Here is a 19098-nt window from a genome sequence, read left to right on the forward strand (position 1 = left end):
CCGGCCAATTCCACGGCCCGTCTGGGGAGGCCGGGCAGGGGGCTCCTGGGGAGCTGCAGTCACTGTGGGCAGAACCAGGGATGCTGGGATCAATAACCTGACCTGACACCCCTACACCCTCCTTCTCCAATCCCTACACACCCAATGGTCTTGGAGCCCCCAGCCCTACTACCCACAGACGTCTTCTCCTCACATCCCTCTGGCCGGACACTTGGTACCAGGACACACCCAGTCCCCCCACCTCTGTCCTCCCCCTTACCTCCACTGCCCTGCCCTCAGCCCCTGTCCGGGGACTCCAGGGTGTGAGAAGATAAGAGGGCACCGGGAAAGGAAAGGAAGGAGAGTGGAATGGGGAAAGAGAGACCGAGCCTGATGAGGGAGAGGCGGGACGAGCGAGGAAATGTTGGGGGCCAGGAGGGGGCGTGGGGAACCCGCCTTCCAGCTGGAGTCTGAGGGGGCACAGAGGACTGTGCAGGGCAGGGACGGGGATGACGGGTCCCGGCTCGTCCACCGAGGCTGCGGCAGCATCTTCGCGGCTTCTCCCTCCCCTCCTGCCTCTCCTTGCTCCTCTTCTAGACGCGATGGACCGGGCGGGGAGCCTCCAGTGTCCCCCAGCGCCCCGCTGGGCTTTCGAGGAACCCTGGGGCGGGTCCCGATCGCTGCGCAGAGGCGAGGCAGGGCGGAGGGGAAGGGAGGGTACTGAGTTCCGGGAAGAAGCGCGGTGGGGGTGACCAGGGCCGGACCAGTGCAGCATCCCCTGAACAGCTGTCAGCCCCCGGGACAGCGGGCGGCGGCGCCCTCGCGCGCACACGCGGGCACAAAGACCCGCGCGCCCACGCTCCACCCTGCGGCTCCAGGCGGCCCCTCTGCCCGGGCTGCACGCACACACACACTCCACCTGCACACTCCCCGGCCTCTCGGGCACACCGGACCCTCAGGGCCGTGCGCGCCGGGCCAAGGCCCCCAGAGGCCCACACACTTGTGTGCACACACTCACATACACACATACCCAGACCGCGGGGCCACCGCGCAGCGCCCACTGCCCAGACACCACACCCCCGCCACTCGCTCCCACGGCCTCCCAGCGTCTTCACGCCGACGCCTCGGAGCGTGACGGGCGGCGGCTGGATGCGCGGCCGCAGGACTCCCAGAGGCGCCTACGAACGGGGAGGTGGGCGCCTCTGCCGGCCGGTCGCCCCCTGCGCGCCCCAGCCCCGGAGCCCGGCCGGCGCCCTTCGCCGCCCCTCACTCCCTCCCCGCGCCAGCGCGCCCGCCCTCTCCGCCCCGCACTCACTGTCGGCCCCGCTGCGGCTGCGGCTGCGGCCCGGGCTCCGGCGCGGCCTCGCCGGTGCCTGCCGGCTGGGCCGCGGAGGCGGCGGCAGAGGCAGGGGCGGAGCGGGCGGCCGCCGGTGCTGGGACCCCCCTCCCGCCGCCAGAAGCCCCCCTCCTCCCGCATTTAACCCCTCCGGCGCCGCGCTTCCCTCTGCTGTGCCTCGCCCTCGCCTCCAGCGCAGCTCTCCGCAGACCCTTACCTGCGGCTGCCCAGCCCCCCAGTCCTGGCCGGTCCCGGGAGATGAGTGGCAGAGGAGCCCGTGAGGGGTCGCCGTTGGGTCAGGCCTGGAGTCTCAGACCGGGGCCCTGGTTCTGCCCTGTTGGCCAGCCAGCGTGGCCAACGGCACGGCCCCAACTTGGACATCAGCCGGCTCACCTCTTCGGACAGGATCCACTCTAATCTCCCAGCATCTTCCAGGCCCACTACCAGGTGGGAAGGGCCCTCAGCTCCCCGCCCCGAGGGACAGCCTGGCCCTTGGGATCTGCACTCATGAGGGAGGGGACCCCAGGGGACAAAGGGGTGGGGGATCCCCTGAGGCAACTTGGAATTGGCCAAGGTAGGGTTGGGACCAAGCTCTGGGAAATCAAGGTGGGGCACCTCCTGCATCCCCATCCCTTGTTCCTCACTTCCATGCCCATCCCAGCCTGGAACTGGTGCCAGCACTCCCTCCCCCACTGTCTGAACAGCAGGGCCCTGGCAGGTCCTGGAACTCAGCTCCTCTCTGCTCTTACCCATTTCTTTACAACTCTGATCTTGCCAAAGACCCTCCTCTTGCCTGGGGGCCTCAGCCTTCACTTGGGTGGTTTTAAGCCTGGGCTCTAAGGCTGACCATCCTCTACCAGTAGGGGGCCTAGACAGTTTACCAAACTCCCCACCTCCCAGTCCCCACTTACAGAAAAGGGATGACTCTCACCTCAGGCTGCTGTTCTGAGCATTAAAGTGGTTGGTATTTGTAAATGCTCAAAACAGAGCCTGGCACTCACAATTAAGTGCCCTACAAATGTTGGCAATTTTCCTTTCAACAAAAAGCAATTGTCCAGTTTCGAGCTGATTCTCTGAGTCTCAGATGCCTTCTCTGGAGGCCCTGAGGCCTGCCGCTCAGGATAGTCCCAGGTGAAGGGTTTCAAGACGGGCTCAGTGCTAGGCCCCAGGAACTCCCAGGAACTGGAACAAATGGCCACACACATGGGCAGGAGACAGACCCTCTGATAAATGACTCCCGGCCATGGGACAGGTGACAGACCTGTAAGGGCTGTGACTACAGAGGGCAGTGACTGCACTATTAGGGACAGTCAGGGAAGGGGCCTCCCAGGACCACCAGGCAGGCTGTGTCGGGGCAGCCCAACCATCTGGCCAAATCCACACCTGCTGGGGAGATGGGGGCTGCTCAGTTACTGGCCAACTCCTCCTCCACAGGCCTTGGACTAACTCCTGGACCTGAAGGCCAGGTTGGGCATAATGACAGGGAAACAGGGTCTCTAGAAATCCCTATCCACTAAGGGTAAGAGGCATAGTAGCCATGCAATCACTGTGCCAAGGGACCCAGGAGAGGGGGACACAGTTCCCTGACCTGGAGATGGTAGGCTTCATAAAGGAGGTGAAATTTGAAGCAGACCTTGAGGAAAGAGTAGAAATTATTCAAGTGGCGAGGGGACCGGAGTGGGAGCAGGGCCCTTCTGGTCTTTCTTCCCCTCAGACTGCAGGCTCCTCTGTCACCCACCAGCCTCGGGGGAGGTAAATGGCCCCTGCCCAGCCCAGCAGCCCCCTTCAAGGGCCAGTGTCTGATCAGCCTTAGACCAAACAGGCAACGGTGTGAGAAACACAAGCAGACAACTGACAGACAGTGAACAGACTCGGGGCACAGACACTGTTTATTGAGGGGCAGGCAAAGGAGAGGTAGCTGGCTCTGGTGTAGAAGCAGAGGTGGTAGATCATGCCAGGCTGCTATGAGCATCTGGCAGCCAGGGCCCTACCCCCCATCCTAGGGGACAGCACAAGCTCACTACAACATGAGTAGCAAGGAGCCGGCCTGAGAAAGAGGCAGCCACAGCCCCCGGGATCCCGGGCAAGAAGCGGCAGATGAACTTGGCACAGGGGTCTGGGGTGGGAGGGACTGGGGTCTGGGTGTTCTCGGGGGAGATGAAGGGGGATCACGTCTGTGGGGTGGAGTAGAGACTGTGATGGTGGCTGCCTGGTCCCAGAACCTGGGAGAAGAGCAGAGGAGTGGTCCGCGTCTGGCTGCCCCCGCACCAGCCTGGCTCCCGCCCGATGGCACCATACCAGCTGCTGGAGCCTAGGCTGCCTGACATGCTGCAGGCAGAGAAACAGGTTCAGTCCCATGGCAGTCACTAGGACCACAGTCGCAAGAGTTGGGGGAGGGAGAGATACCTAGAAGATCCCAGTGACCCAGACCTCTCTGACTATGGCAAACTTCATCTTGGAGGGAGAGGTGGAGGCTTTAGCAATAGCAAACCAGAGGGGACCTCACCTGGTACAGATCGTGGCACGGGTGGGGGTGTGCGAAGGCCCAGCTGTAGGTCCCCATGGCTCAACGGGGCAACCCGGGAGCCCAGGGGTCCTGAGGTGGAACCGGGACTCCTACCTGGTGCTCTCACCCCGGCTGTGCTCCCAAGAGCAGCCCTCATCCTCGCAGTGTGCCCGGTCGAAGAAGTAGGAACGGGAGCCAAAGACCTGCCCGTTGAGGATGCGGCTGGTGCTCTGGGGGAGGGAGCTGCCATTGATGCTTCCTCCTGCCCCCCACTGCCCTCCCCCAACCCCCAGAACCCAGCCCAGGTACCCCCAGTGCCGCCCCTCTCCACTGGCCCTCACCAGGTCCTGTGGGGGCCGGTGCACCCGGAAGAAGCCCACCAGCAGGGTGGTGGGCAGCAGCTCCCACACAAAGAGGATGAGGCCAAACACCAGGTAGCCTTTGTTCCCCAGGTCGTTCACCAGGTCTGCCTGTGGGGAGGCAGGGGCTGTGCCAACCTGCAGTTGTGCCAATGGGGCACCCAGACAGGGCCCAGGCCAGCTTGGGGCCAAGAGCCACAGCTACTGAGGAGGCGGCAGATGTGCCGAATGCCCACCTGATCAGAGACGTTGTACCAGTCATAATCGAAGGCGTCCAGCCGGCTCCGGGGGGCCAAGGCCAGGGCCGCCAAGTTGTAGCAGGCCCGGCTGGCATAGAGCAGAACCATGGCACCACCCATCGCAGCTGCCTGGCACACACTGGTCCCCTGGCACAGATGACAGCAGAGGATCCTTAGGGAGGGTAGGCTCCAGCTTTCTCTCTACTCTGAAGACCCCAAACAGCCCAAAGGACAATCAGGAATCAGCGCTTGTGGCCCTACCTTGGCCTCCAGGTAGATGCTGGTGGAGGGAGCCCGCCGGGCGACAAGGCAGAGGCAGGCGGCAAGAGAGAGTGCGCAGATAACAAACAGGGAGTCGCTCACCAGGACGCGCACCAGCAGGAGGGCCCAGGGCTGTGCCCGGCGCCGGCGGGACAGCACTGCACAGAGCACATTCACCAGCAGAAAGAGCAGCGAGGCCCCCACGAAGGCCCCTCGGACAGCCAGCCTGCGGCCCACAGCACGGTCAGCCCCAGAAGACCACCCTTGGTGCTCCCCAACACCCAGCCTCCCCCAGGAGACCCCGGTGTCAATCAGAACCTCAGGTCATCCAGTCTGAACCCTGCTCCTCTAGTTTTACAGATGAGGATACTGAAGCTAAAGAGGTCAGAAGATGACTGATGGCTGTGGTGCAGCAGAAAGAGCACTGGATCGGGAGTCAGAAACCTGGGTTTAAGCCCTGGCGGTGCCTCCTGCCAGGTGTGTGATCTTGAACATGTTGCTTTACCTTGCTGGGCCTCAGTGTCTTCACCTCTCAAATGGGGATAATAACAGTTTCACAGGGAAGTTGTAAAAATTAAAGATGTTTGTGAAAGTTCTTAATAAACTGTGAGATGTTATACAAATGACAAAAGTATCACTGCCCAAGGTCACCCAGAAGTGCCCTTTGGCTTTGGAGTTTCCAAGGGCTGGAGCCTCCAACTCTTCCTCCATCATGGATGACATTGGTACCCTCTCCCTTCACAGTATCTCAACTGTTTCTATTATAGTTGTCCTTCACATATGCAATGTCTCTGCTGAGCCATCTTTACCAGATGCCTAACTCTTCCAAGCTTTTCACAAATATTCTGGGTTGTCCTTGCCTCAGACCTACCAGGGAGGAAGGAATGGACACCGGGCTTCTCCCTGCCCCTGACCTGGAGGCTGAACCCACCAGCGTCCCGAGTACTTACAAGCCTCGGCTCATCTCTGGCCGACGCTTTGCCTTGGCCTTGAACACCACCTGGGAGCAGAGACGCCCATCATTCTTTGGGGCCCTTGGGGCTTGCGACCCCACTGCCCACCCCCACCCGTCACCATGGTTACCTGGGCAAAGTAGAGGTTCATAAGCGTCAGTGTGAAGAACTGGAGGCAGACAGGACAGCAGTAGAGAAGCCAGAAGGGCAGTGGCCCCAGACGGTTGGCTCGGGGTGTATCTCGAAAGTAGAAGGAGAAGAGGGTGGTACGCAAGGCAGCCCAGAGCAGACAGAGTGCCAGGAACACCGTCTGATAGCTGAGACGCTTGTGCCCATACAGGAGCACCAGCCAGAGCTGGGCATAGACGGAGAAGAAGAGCAGGGCGTACAGAGTGGTGTAGGCCGCAGTCAGCCCCAGGGTCACGGCGGGCGGCAGCGCAGGCACCAGCCCAGCAGCAGGCACCAGGCCAGACAGGTTACTCTCCATGTCAGGGAGGGAGGCCTGAATCCCGGAGACGAGATGGAGGGGCTGGCAGGGGGCCAGGGAAATAAATACGGAGGGGTGGGAGTTTTAGGGTGCAGAGACAGAGGTGGGAGCTCAGGGGGAAAGAAGTTGTGGCTGGCCAGGCCCTCCCCCCCTGAATAGAGGGGCCCTTGCCTTTGCGGGGCACAGGCAACCTGGGTCCCTCACTCAGGGGTGTGGAAGGACAGCCTTTCTTCTCCAGGGCACAGGGGGATGGGGAGCATTGCTCTCTGGGCCAGCCTCAGAGCCGGGGGTGGGGAGGGGCAGAGGTTGAAGAAGAGGGGTCCCTGGTCTTGGTCGCTGGAGTCGTCCTGGCAGGAGGGGGAGAGCCGGCCAACGCCAGTCTGCTCAGGGTAGCGGCCGCTGCTGGGGACGCTCAACGTCTGGCTCTCCCGCTCCCCAAACTGGGGGACTCTCTCCCCTCCAACAATCCGGATGGGGAGGGCCTCTGCCTTCCGTCCTCGGGATTCCGGACGCTGCCCCCACCCCACCCCCCACTGCGTCTACTCTCCAGCCGCGGGGGGCGGGAGGAGGCCGACGCCGGGTCCTCAGGCCGCCGCTGGGGTAGCCGGCTCCGGTCGCTGGGACGCGGGGCTCCGGCTCCCCGGCTCCCGCTGCTCCGCCCCCTCCTGCGCCTGCGCGGCCGCCGTTCGCTACGCAAATTGCTCAGAGTCTGGCCCCTGCTACGCAGAACCGCGCCGCGCCCGGCGCGGAACCGTCCGAGAATTGGCGCGGCTTGCGCCGCCGGCGGGCGTCAGGGGTTACAAGAGGCGGCGAGCGGCCGTGACGCTCGGGCTGCGCCGCGTCCGGCCAGTGCCCGGGTGGGCACTGCCCGGGGCCAGCGGCCCTTGCTTCTTTGGGGGGCCGGCAGTTCCCATGCATCTCTTCCCCATCCTCAAATCGGGATCATGCCGCCCGACGCGGGTAACGACTTCCCTTCACCCGGTCTCTGAACGAAACTTCCGCCCTCAGCCAAGATGGCCTCCGGGGCCCGCCCCCGGGCCTTAACCCGCCTGGCCCCGCAGCCCGCGCTAGCCGGCCCACGCACTCCCTGGCCGGCGGCGGTTCCCGCTCACCTGGCCCGCCGTCTGCCAGGCGCGAGGCTCCGCGAGTCCTATGGTCACCCTCACAGGGGCCCCTGTCCCTTCTGCGCCGGGGCAGTCATCCTGCCAGGGCGGAGGCTCCCTCGCTTATCTCGAGTGCTCCCGAGTTGGCGCGGGGAGTGGCGCCCCTGATGCGGGCGGTGCGAGGTTTCCACCGCGGGGAGGAGGAAGGGGGACTTCCCGAGCCGGCCACCCGGTTCTGACGGAGCAGTGACAACAACAACAGTTGCATCCGACGGCTGAGCTTCAATTACGGCTTTGCAAAGTGCCTTCACCCACAGTAATCACCACTCAGTTTACAAGGATCACCGACTCCTGAGGGAGGTGTCATTATCCCCATTATACAGGGGTGGGAATTAAGGCCCAGAGGGCGTGAAGGACTTGTCAGCAGGAGCTGGCCCCCAGATGGGGACCCCAAAGAACCCCTCATCTGCTCCCACACACGCCCAAGGCATAAGGAAGTCGGGAGCTGAGCATCCGGAGACGTAGAAGGGACCCAGGAGGAAGGTGGTGGGCGGGGCCCGTAGTGGCCCCGCCTGCTGGCCAGTTAGTGACATTTCGAGAGCTGATTGGGCCGTGTCGGTGACAGTTCGCGTTGCCCAGGCAACTAGGGCCGGGCTCCCTCGGTGCTAGAGGGACGCGGCGGGCCCGGGTCAGGGGCCTCGAGATCGGGCTTGGGGTGAGACCTGTGTGCCATCACCACGGGCGGGTCTGGCCGAGGCCTGAGTAGGGGCCTGGGGCTGCTCTACCGCCCTAGGGCTCTGAGAGATTTAGATCCTGGGTGGGTAGGTTGAGCTTCTTGCTGGGCCAGACTCAACGGACAGATTGGGGCCTGGGAGGCAGGGTGGACCTGGGGTTCTGAGGTGGGAGAGGGAGCCAGGCATGCCTGCGCCCCCCCACAACCGCCGGCCCCCGTTAGCCCCAGCTGTGCCCTAACCACCTACCATCTTACCCCCGCAGCCCAGAGCATGTTCCAGATCCCAGAGTTTGAGCAGAGTGAGCAGGAAGACTCCAGCCCTGCAGATAGGGGCCTGGGCCCCAGCCCCACAGGGGACAGGCCCCCAGGTCCCAGCAAGCACCGGCAAACGGCCCCAGGCCTCCTGGGGGAAGCTGGTCACCAGCAGGGGCAGCCAGCCAGCAGCAGCCACCATGGAGGTAGGCACCCCTGCCCCAAGAACAACCACCTGCTTGTCCACCTGGCCTCCAGCCCAGTAGCTCCCTGCACCCCAGCCACATCCACACTCACTGGGTGGCTTTGAGCAAGTCCCTAACCTTTCTTCACCCCAGCTTCCTCCTCGGTAAAACAGAGCAATTAGTCGCCACCAATGTAGTGCTGTGGGGATGACTAGCAGGAATACCTAAGAAGCACTTAATTATAGAGCTGGTGCTTAGTAAATGGTCAAAGTATTTAGCTCTTAGCTTAGGGCCAGGACAGAATCACTGAGAGGCAACTTGCCTTAGGTCACACTTGCTTGGCATTTCCTTGGGGCTAGAAGACTTGGTGGTGCCCTGCCCCAGGCTAGCACTTTCCCTGAGATCCTGGGATCCAGCCTTCCAGCCCCAGCTATGTTCTTCCCAGCCCTGTGGCTCACACCCACACGCGGGCTGTCCTTGCCAGTTGCCAGGGCCAGGTGACCCCAAGAGGCAGACAGCCCTACCAGGCAGCGGGTCTGTGTGGGGCTGGGGAAGCATCGGCTGTCCTCCACACCTACTGAGGGGGACCCAGCGCTGAGATGGAAGGACGGGCCCTGGAGGGCAGTGGCCATTTCTCTGTAGTCCCCACCTCCCCAGTGGCCAGCACAAGGCTTGGCACCTGGAACAACCACAGAGATCTTCTGAAAACAAAACTCATGTCCCTCACCTGTGGAAGCCGAATTGACACCCTCCCATTTTCAGGAGCAGGAAGGCTTATTAAGACCCCCTCCCCAGGGAATTCCCTGGCAGTCCATTGGTTAGGACTCAGCGCTTTCACTACCTAGGACCCGGGTTCAATCCCTGGTCAGGGAACTAGGATCCTGCAAGCCACGAGGCGCAGCCAAAAAAAAAGGAACAAACAAACAAACTAAGAAACAAAAAGGTTGGTATTCAGTTATTAGTCAGGGATATAATCTCTAAAACAAAACAAAACAAAAAACCCTCCCTAGCCCGCTGTCTGTCACACTGAACTCCGCAGGCTTTCTTTAACTTCCAGATTTTTGCACTTGCTATTTTTCTGCTTGAAACAGCTCTCTACCTCCCCACCTGGCTGTCCCTTCCCATCTTCTGTGTCAAGTGCTGAATGTATGTTCCAGCTGCCAGGGGTTCATCAGTGACCAGAAGAGAGAAACCCTTGCCCTTGTGGTTGCCCACATTCTAGTAGGTGGAGGGAGACAAGCCATAAACACAGAAACAAAGTAGCGAGTGATGCATTAGAAGATGATGCACTACATGACACACTCTTGACTTTCTCATTGGAATCCAGGGTACTGGGGGGCCCGGGGAGTGATTTTAACTGAGGTGGTCAGGGTGGGCCTTGGTAAGAAGCAACATTTCAGCAAAGGCTAGAATCAGTGAGGGGTGAGCCAGGCAGAGGTCTCTGGGAAGACAGATGCAGGCAGAGACCTGCAGGCGGAGGGAAGGGCACATGCAAAGGCCCTGAGGGCAGGACACAGTTCAGGCCAGTGAGGGGAGGGAGGTTGGAGACTCATCAAGAGTTAAGGGATGGGCTTCCCTGGTGGCGTGGTGGTTGAGAGTCCGCCTGCCAATGCAGGGGACACGGGTTCGTGCCCCGGTCCGGGAAGATCCCACATGCCGCAGAGCGGCTAGGCCTGTGAGCCATGGCCACTGAGCCTGCACATCCGGAGCCTGTGCTCCGCAACAGGAGAGGCCACAGCAGTGAGAGGCCCGCGTACCACAAAAAAAAAAAAAAAAAAAAAAGAGTTAAGGGACGAGGAGGGGCTCGTGGGCAGGGCCTTCAAGGCCCAGGTAAGGACTCTGGCTTTCACTCTGAGTGAAAACCTGGAGGGCTTTGATCTGATTTGGACCTCGAGAGAATCACCAGGCCCCTGTGTTGAGCCGGGTCTGCAATGGGCAGAGGCAGGGGCAGTGCCACAGGGGAGGATGGTGGCCTGTGCCAGGCTGGTGGCGGTTGAAGTGGTAAGCAGCTGGACTCTGGGTTTCTCTTGAAGGTACAGCTGGCAGGATTTGCTGGCAGACAGATGTGGGGTGTGAGGCACAGAGAAGATGGCTGCAAGGGATCTGGCCTGGGCGCCTGGAAGGCTGGAGTCGCTCTTAACTGAGATGGAACTGAGACGGCGTGGGGTGAGATCAGGAGCCCTGTTTGGGCCAGAGCAGGTTAGACGTGCCTTTTGGGCATCCAGGTGGAGACTTCTAGTAGGGATAGATACCCGTAGAAGCTGGCAGTCGCTGATGTAGTGTTCTGTGGGCCCTGGGAGCCAGTGTAGACAGGGGAGGACCTGGACTGAGCCTGGGGATCCAGTCTGCAGAGGGCAGCAGGAGAGGAGGAGTCAGCACTGGGGGCTGAGAAGGAGGGAGCGGTCTGGGAAGGAAAGGGAGAGCTGAACCTGTGAGGCTCCTTCCAGGGCCGCTAGAGGAGGACTGGGAATGAGCACTGGACTCGACACAGGGCCAGTGCAGCTTGGGTGGCAAGTGGGGAAGGATGATAGGAAGAGAATTGGAGGTAGAAAGGAGAGCCCACCCCGTCTTGGCAGCTGAGCTCTGGCAAAGAGGAACAGAGGAGGGGGTGGCAGCTGAAGGCCCAAGGAGAGTCAAGGAAGGGTGGTTTTATTATGTCTTTTACGATAGAAAGGGAAAAGAAAAGAGCATTTGTGGGGGGGGGGGCCCCATGCTGTGCGGCTTGTGGGATCTTAGTTCCCCAACCAGGGATGGAACCCATGCCCCCTGCAGTGGAAGCACGGAGTCTTAACCACTGGACCGCCAGGGAGTTCCCAAAAGATCATGTTTATAAGCTGATGGAGTAATCCAGGAGCGAGGAAAATACTGGAGGATGCAGAAGAGAAGGGAAGCTTGCTGGAGAGGTGTCCTTGAGTAGGAGAGAGCAGTCTGGTGTGCAGGGGAGGGGCGGCTCAGCTAAGAGCAGTGGAGGGCAGGGGGAGATACCTTGTGGAGACTAGTAGAAGTCTCTCTCGTGGGTGCTTCCAGTTTCTTGGTAAAAGGAAGCCAGGTCTTGAGCCAGGAGTGAGAGTGGGGAGAGGGATGGGGGCTGAGGGGGAGAGAGAAGCAGGTTTGAAATGGTTGTCTTGGCCTAGAGGATGGAGTGTGGAAGGTGTGGTGGGCAACATCTAGGGTGCCACTGGGTCTTGTGACCGTGAATTTGAACTGAGGTGGCACGGCTGTGCTTTTCTCCAGGCCCACTGGCCAGTCGGCTGCCTGTGGGAACTGGCAGGGAGTTGGCCTTAACCAGACCTGTGCTGGTCTCAGCCCAGTGAGAGAGGTGACTGGGGGCTTAGCTCGTGTGCAGTGTAAGCTGGCCAGGTGTGAGGAGTCCCAGCATCATTAGAGTTGGGGTGCCAAGGCAGGGAGGGAGCTGGGAAGGACCACTTCGGTGCTATGAATGAATGAAGACATGAGCGGCTAAGGGAGTGGCTGGGGAGAGCGCGGCAGGGAGCTCCAGTAATCTCCTGCACCCACGAGGGGCCCACCCTGTGGGCGGTGGGTGCTTGAGGCCCGGAGCGGGAAGGGTGGCACAGCCCAAGAAACTAGATTTGTGGAGGAGGGAGTGAGAATGGTCTGAAGCAGCAATAAGCCAAGGGGATAACTATCCCAGCTCCAGGTCCAACCATGAGGAGGCCTGCAGGGGAGAAAATAGCCACCATGTAAGAGGACTGCACTGGATTCCTTAAACTTTTTTTTTAAATTAATTAATTTTTGGCAGCATTGAGTCTTTGTTGCTGCACGCAGGCTTTCTCTAGTTTTAGCTGGGGCTACTCTTCGTGGCGGTGTGCAGACTTCTCATTGCAGTGGCTTCTTCTCTTATTGTGAAGCACGGGCTCTAGGTGTGGGATTCAGTAGTTGTGGCTCGTGGGCTCAGTAGTTGTGGCTCACGGGATCTAGAGCGCAGGTTCAGTAGTTGTGGCTCATGGGCTTAGTTGCTCCAGGCATGTGGGATCTTCCCTGACCAGGGCTCGAACCCGTGTCCCCTGCATTGGCAGGCGGATTCTTAACCACTGCGCCACCAGGGAAGCCCATCCTTAAACTTTTGACTTAGTTTTCGATGTCTAAAAAGCAAGTGATTTTTCCATAAAAGATCTGCAAGTGCCAGTGACCTGCCAGAGCCACAGGTCCACTGCCCCCTCCAGATGGGCAGGGTCCTGTCACTCTTCATATTCCCTGCCTCCACACCCCTGCTGTAGTGGACTGCGTGTGTCCCCAGGGCAGGCCTGTGGCCACCTTGTGTGCTGTGACAGCTCCATTGCATAGCCTGGTGCCTGGGGCGGCTGGTGCGTGGATGATGGAGAGGGGAGGAAGGACATGGAGTGGGAGAAGCAGCCCAGTGCCAGGCCCTGGGCCAGACTGCAGGGTTCAAACTCAGCTCTCCCCTCTATTGGTAGGTTGAGCTTGAGCAGGTTACTTAACTCACTCTGCCTCAGTTTTCTTTGTTTTTCCTTTTTTAAAAATTGAAGTGTAGTCAATTTACAATGATGTGTTAGTTTCAGGTGTACAGCAAAAGTGATCCAGTTATACTTACATATACATATATATATTCCTGTTCAGATTCTTTTCCATTATAGGTTATTACAAGATATTGAATACAGTTCCCAGTGCTATACAGTAAATCCTTGTTGTTTATCTGTTTTATGTATAGTAGTATGTATCTGTTAATCCCAAAGTCCTGGGAATCCCCTGGCAGTCCAGTGCTTAGCACTCAGCGCTTTCACTGCCATGGCCCAGGTTTGATCCCTGATTGGGGAACTAAGATCCCACAAGCCGAGCATGCTATGGCCGAAAAGAAAAAACTATCCCCAAATCCTCATTTATCCCTTCCCACCTCCTTTCCCCTTTGGTAACTGTAAGTTTGTTTTCTATGTCTGTGAGTCTATTTCTGTTTTGTAAGTAAGTTCATTTGTATAATTTTTTTAGATTTCACATATAAGTGATATCATGTGATATTTCCTTTCTCTGACTTCACTTACTATGGTAATCTCTAGGTCCATCCATGTTGCTATAAATGGCATTACGTCATTCTTTTTTATGGCTGAGTAATATTCCATTGTATATATATACCACATCTTCTCTATCCATGCATTGTCGATGGACATTCAGGTTGCGATGAACATGGGGCGCCTCAGTTTTCTTGTCTGTAAAATGGGAATCGAACTAGTCCCACCTCATAGGGTTGTTGTGAGAATCTGATGCATTAATATAGGAAAAGTGCTCAGAAACAGTGCCTAGCACGGGGGGGGGTTGGTGTTCTTACTATTACTGCAGTTGTCATTGTTACAGCGAGTTGGCCCAGGCCCTGAGAAGACCTGGGGACTGCCGTTCATTCAGAGGGGTTAAGAGACATGAATAACCAGTGCCCCTCTGATGGCAGACAAGGAAGTGTAGGTTAGAACCATAACGTTAGGGCTTTGAAGGCCATGCCCAGGAGTTTGGAGTTTATCTCATAGGCAATGTGGAGCCACTGAAGGTTTTTTTTTTTTTTTTGGCTGTATTAGGTCTTTGTTGCTGTGCGTGGGCTTTCTCTAGTTGCAGCGGGCGGGGGCTACTCTTCGCTGTGTTGCACGGGCTTCTCATTGCGGTGGCTTCTCTTGTTGCGGAGCACAGGCTCTAGGCGCGCGGGCTTCAGTAGCTGTGGCATGCGGGCTCAGTAGTTGTGGCGCACGGGCTTAGTTGCTCCGCGGCATGTGGGATCTTCCCAGACCAGGGCTCGAACCCGTGTCCCCTGCATTGGCAGGCGGATTCTTAATCACTGTGCCACCGGGGAAGTCCCAAAGAAGAAGAATATTTTATTTCAGTGTCCCAAATACAATTTTGTGATGGAATACAGCAATGCATAGCCATGTATATATTGTTTCTGGCTTCTTTCAAGCTATGACTGCAATGTTGAGTACTTGTGACAGAGACTGTGTGGCCTGCAATGCCCAAAATATTTACTATGTGGCCCTTTATAGAAAACATTTGCCAGCCTCTGCTTTAGTGTTTTCTGATTTCCTCAGCTCTGAGCAAGGTGGGGGTATGTTCTCTACAGGACAGTAAGGGGCTTTTGTACCCCAAACGGCTTTGGGGACACAGGAAGCTGGTCCAAGACATGACAGGCAGCGCGCCTGCTCAGGGAGGAGTGCCACGCTGCTCTCCTGCTGTGGGTGAGCAGTAAGTGAACCACCCACGTGTGGTAGAGCAGGATCCAAACCCAGCCCTGCCTGATGGCAAAGCCTCACTGCCTCAAACTGTCTGGAACATCACTGTTTTAATGAAGTGTGCAAGGATGCTCACAGAAGCATGAACACGGATGTGTCCAGCCCCATGCACGTACCCAGAAGCCCAATGGGTAAAGAACTTAAAGCCTGGTTGGTGGTGGGCCTTGGGGCACCTCCAGCCCTAGGCCCCTCCCAATTCCCCACCCCAGCCCCAGGCAGGCTCTCTGGAAGGATGGTGTGAGTGGGCAGGCCTGGGCACCCACCCATGCTTACAACCAGACAGGAGCCACGCCCACTCTCTCACCCTTACTTTCCCCAAACTGGGAGAGGCCACCTCTGCCATGCCCCGGGGCATGTAGGGGTGAGAGCTGATTGAAGGTTGGATGCATAGGGTGGGAGGGGCATATCCACTTCCCCCAGGGAGTTCACAGAAAATCCCTCAGATTTTTTTCTAGTAAACAGAAGGACACTTAACTGTTCAGTTTACACTTAGGAGTGTCATTTTGACAATGGCTGGCTTGGTGTTGCTAAATCCATGGCTTTGGTAAAAATCCCCACTCCTTAGGGTAGGCCCCTGGTAGAGCTGGCACTTACAGAAGGACCAGGGGTGCCTTCCCAGACCTGAGCCCCCAAGGTGGCCCATGGTGCTGCTGGGGGGAGCCGGGGGCATGAGAGTTAAGCACACAGGCACAGGAGCCAGACTGGTTGGGTTGGAATCCCAGCTCTGCCATCTACTAGCTGTGTGACCTTGGGCAAGTTACTTACCCTCTCTATGCCTTAGTTTTCTCTTCTGTAAAATGGGGACAGGGAGTAACCGCCTTCATAGGATGTGATGAGGACGTAAGGAATTGACACACATGAAGCAACACTTCCAACCTGACACGGCGAGTGCTCTTCTGCTTGTTCTGATTCCTAGGCGAGGGTGCAGTGCCCAAACCAAGTGCCCACCTGCCACTCACTCATCTTCTGGCCCTTGGGCCTTGCATCTGTCAAGTGTGGAGGTGTGTGTATTCTTAGTGCTAGTAAAGGAAAATAATAGCTGATGGTTCCTGAGCATTTAAGTGACCGGGCAGGGTGTACCAGCTGTGCGACCCTGGGCAAGTTCCTAACCTCTCTGTGCTTCTACTTCCTCATGTGTAAACTAGGGAGAACTTGGCCTCCGCCTCACTGGGAAGCTGGGAGCCTTCAGGACATGAAAAATGCAGAATAGGGTGCTCTCCCTGTGTCATTTGTTCTCGTGGAGGTCCTGGGGTCTGGGGTCCATTTCACAGAGGACTACACTGAGGCCCCAAGGGATTAAAGAAAAGGCCCCAGGTCACAAAGCAGGAAGGTGGTGGTGGGGATCCCGGCCCTGCTGCCCACGCCTCATGGAACTGGTCAGCGCTCTGCAGATGGGCCTATTCTCATCAGGGGTCTTGCTGCTCTCGGCTCCTTAGCCCCCACCCCCAATCCCGACTGCTGATTTAGCTGCCTGTTCCCCACTGCCAACTCACTCCTCAAAGGCTTTATGGTCTCCCTACCTACCTGACCTCAGGCTTTGGTGAAGCCCAGGAGCTCCGACCACCCGCTTAGCCTAGGCCTTTCTGGATCCAGCCCCCTCTTCCCTTTTTGGCTTTCTCAGCCATGTGTCTGGAGATGGGACCCTTGGCGGCCCAGCAGCCCTGGAGCTGACCCACAGGCCTTTGGGGAGGGGATGAGACAGTTACCCCTGGCTTCAAGACCTGGTCTAGATCTTACTTTCTCCCAAACGCCTCCCTGTGGACGCTGGTCCCCTGCACTTCTTCCATGCCTGTCTTTCACTCTATACTTAGCTCTGGATTTTTGCTCCTGGGAGTGTTCTAGGTCTTTGCTGGACTTCGTACGGGGGTGGGGTTGGCAGGAGTTCGGGGGATGGCACACAGTACATAGGTCAAACTCAGGACACATCTCTTTGCATAATGATCCATCGCGCCCTTTCAGCTTACAAAGCACTTTCCCGCTCTTTATGTGACCCTTATGCAGTCACTGGTAGGAAGGACTAGGTTTATCCCCACAGAGAGGTGAGGGCACAGGTTCAGGGAGTCGAAGGGCAGCTGGACAAGGGAAGTGAAACTCAATGGATAATCATTGGACTCTGGATTCCAACAAACCTCTAGGGACGTCTCGCATCAGAGCTTCACAGCTGTGGACCCTGGGCAAGTCTTAACCTCTCTTAAGCCTCTGTCTTCTCATCTGCAAAGTGGAAGGAATGTTAGTACTCACCTCCCAGGATTGTTAGAAGGGTAATGAAGTAATGCCCAGGGCCTACTAGCGCACAGTAAGTGCTCCCTAAGTATTACCTAAAGTCAACGGAACTTTCTGGACAATTTCTCCAAAGTGGGTGCTGTGAGAGGTACAGACACGCTGCTGACAGGCTCTTGTTCTCTGGGGGCCCAAGGTCTCCTGTAGGCCACAACAGTGAAACAAGTGGACCCCAGCAGGTCAGCTGCAGGTCAGCTGCAGGTCGCCTGGCTGGGACAACCTCCTCATCCAGGGGACTGGTTTCCTCTGCGAGGGAATGGGGCTGAGCAAAGAGCTACCGGCCCAGGGGGTTGCTGGGAAGCCCCAGCGTCTCGCACTCGCAGCTCTAACTACTAGTTCTTATGCCCTTATTTTGTGCCAGGCACAGAGGAAAGTCATTTTATACACTAAGGGCCTGGCCCATTATTGGGGCTCAATTAAGATTTGTGGGAAGTTAATTCGAATCTTCACAGAAGCCCCATGAGCTTCCCTTAGGAAGGAACTGGGGCTCTGAGAGGTAAAGTGATGTGCACGCAAAGACCACAGCGGGCCGACGGAGCTAATGCTGAGGGCTTCGGCCGGGCTGGGGGCACAGAGGAGTTGAGATTCACGTCGTCCCCACCCCCTGACCTTCTCTGCAGGTACCGGGGCTGTGGATACCCGGAGTCGCCACAGCTCCTACCCCGCGGGGACGGTGGATGAAGGGACGGAGGAGGAGGAGCCCAGCCCCTTCCGGGGCCGCTCGCGCTCGGCGCCCCCCAACCTCTGGGCTGCACAGCGATATGGCCGCGAGCTCCGGAGGATGAGCGACGAGTTCCACGGCTCCTTCAAGGTGAGCTCCGGCCGGGGCGCGCGAGGGACCATAGTCCCGAAGCATGCCGGGACCTATACTCCCGGGGCTCCTCCCACTGGGCTGTCCCATTCGAGTCCCACTGCATGTCGGGATTTGCGGTCTCGGGACTCCTCCCTCCAGCCTGTCCTTTCCAGAGTCCCAGGGCATTTCGGGATCTGTAACCCAGGCCCCGCTCCAGAAGGCGAAGGCTCCTGGGTTCCCCAAATCCTTTGAGCGCGGGGCATGCTGGCATCTGTGCTCCTGACCGACCCTTTTCGGATATCCGGGTTCCTGGACCTCAATTTAGGAACCGCCTCTTTAATTTTCGAATTACGGTCCCATCTTCCAGGTGCTAGATCTCCAGCTCTGGTGCTTCCAGGGTCCTAGGCATCCTCTCTTCCCGCCCCCGGCATGGAGGGTCTGGGATCTAACCAGTCCACTCCTAAGGGCCCAAGCGATCTCATGCTTAGTAGTCAGGAGACCCCTCGGTACAGGGCCTGCTGGGAGCTATTGTCTTTATCTCCCCCGGGATCTCACTTGGCGGTGGGATCCCGGAAGCGGAGGAGCCAGCCTCGAGCTGCCAGGATAAGCTAATTCACTTAACCCTTTCCTCCTCCCACCCCGAAGGGACTTCCTCGCCCGAAGAGCGCGGGCACAGCGACGCAGATGCGACAAAGCCCCAGCTGGACGCGCTTCCTTCAGTCCTGGTGGAACCGGAACTTGGGGAGAGGAGGCTCCGCCCCCTCCCAGTGACCTTCTGTCCCACATCCCGAATCTCCCAACCGCTGCTGGCGGCCATCTTGGGAGTGGGCGGAAGTCTTTTCTGCAGGCCTTATGCAAAAGGAGGCGCAGTTTCGTCCCTTTCATTAGGAGGCGGTCTGACCCAGAGCCCAATTCCCTTCCGGTGTGTGCGAGGACCGCGGAGGGGCTTGGCCACCATCGGATGTTTTGAAGTTTTTCCGCCCTTAGGTGCTGGAACTGGCCCTGTGACCCCGCCCCCGGCGCTGGGCTGCCACCGTCGCCTTCGCCCGTTGCGAGCCGGAATTAACCCTAACTTCGCCAGAACCCTTTCCTCCGCGGTAACGCTGCGGGCCGATGCTCGCTAGAAATGTGCTAATAAAGACCGCGTCTGTGCCGTGGAGTCTCCTTTGTCCGTCGCTTGGGGCTTCGCGGGCAGGGGGCGCGATAGCACTGACAGAGTTTCCAAAGATGCCCCCGTTTCATATATAAGGGAAATTGAGGCTGTTTCTGAGTGACATCATGGGACCGAGATCAGAGAGGGGTTGAGGCGGCGAGCACAGCCACGGCTGCTTGGCCTCCGGGAAGCGGAGAGCGACCGGACCTCGGGGACCTCCAGGTCCTTATCTCT

The 19098-nt window shown here is 58.5% G+C and overlaps 2 protein-coding genes across 6 annotated transcripts; one reads left to right on the plus strand and one right to left on the minus strand.

Annotated features, from left to right (window-relative positions):
• Positions 1-3334: 3334 nt before the first annotated feature.
• On the minus strand, positions 3335-7225 carry GPR137 (G protein-coupled receptor 137). Of its 2 annotated transcripts, none has more exons than XM_082626418.1 (7): positions 5764-7225; positions 5631-5680; positions 4681-4906; positions 4417-4566; positions 4163-4291; positions 3936-4051; positions 3335-3643 (listed from the first exon to the last, which is right to left on the minus strand). In XM_082626418.1, the coding sequence occupies exons 1-7, from the start codon at positions 6118-6120 to the stop codon at positions 3484-3486; spliced, it is 1188 nt and encodes a 395-aa protein (XP_082482544.1). In that variant the 5' UTR covers positions 6121-7225; the 3' UTR covers positions 3335-3483. The 2 variants fall into 2 exon arrangements, with proteins under 2 accessions (XP_082482544.1, XP_082482545.1); XM_082626419.1 differs by having other exon boundaries at positions 3494-3643; positions 3949-4051.
• A 622-nt stretch (positions 7226-7847) lies between these two features.
• BAD (BCL2 associated agonist of cell death) lies at positions 7848-18865 on the plus strand. 4 transcript variants are annotated; one of them, XM_082626423.1, is made up of 4 exons: positions 7848-7938; positions 8220-8414; positions 17539-17729; positions 18357-18865. In XM_082626423.1, the coding sequence occupies exons 2-4, from the start codon at positions 8228-8230 to the stop codon at positions 18480-18482; spliced, it is 504 nt and encodes a 167-aa protein (XP_082482549.1). In that variant the 5' UTR covers positions 7848-7938; positions 8220-8227; the 3' UTR covers positions 18483-18865. The 4 variants fall into 4 exon arrangements, with proteins under 4 accessions (XP_082482549.1, XP_082482546.1, XP_082482548.1 ...); XM_082626420.1 differs by having other exon boundaries at positions 8220-8413; positions 17535-17729; XM_082626422.1 differs by having other exon boundaries at positions 7872-8044; positions 8220-8413; positions 17535-17729.
• Positions 18866-19098: the final 233 nt, after the last annotated feature.

Source organism: Mesoplodon mirus, assembly GCF_964341445.2.
Source record: "Mesoplodon mirus genome assembly, chromosome: 7".
In the NCBI taxonomy this organism is placed as follows: domain Eukaryota; kingdom Metazoa; phylum Chordata; class Mammalia; order Artiodactyla; family Ziphiidae; genus Mesoplodon; species Mesoplodon mirus.

Coding starts and splice junctions, on each gene's coding strand:
- GPR137 (XM_082626418.1), bottom strand. CDS start 6,120: ATGGAGAGTAACCTGTCTGGCCTGGTGCCTGCTGCTGGGCTGGTGCCT. Junction 5,681..5,763: donor TGAACCTCTACTTTGCCCAG/GTAACCATGGTG, acceptor CTCTGCTCCCAG/GTGGTGTTCAAGGCCAAGGC. Junction 3,644..3,935: donor AGCCGGGGTGAGAGCACCAG/GTAGGAGTCCCG, acceptor CTCTGCCTGCAG/CATGTCAGGCAGCCTAGGCT.
- BAD (XM_082626420.1), top strand. CDS start 8,228: ATGTTCCAGATCCCAGAGTTTGAGCAGAGTGAGCAGGAAGACTCCAGC. Junction 8,414..17,534: donor CCAGCAGCAGCCACCATGGA/GGTAGGCACCCC, acceptor CTGACCTTCTCT/GCAGGTACCGGGGCTGTGGA. Junction 17,730..18,356: donor AGTTCCACGGCTCCTTCAAG/GTGAGCTCCGGC, acceptor CCCACCCCGAAG/GGACTTCCTCGCCCGAAGAG.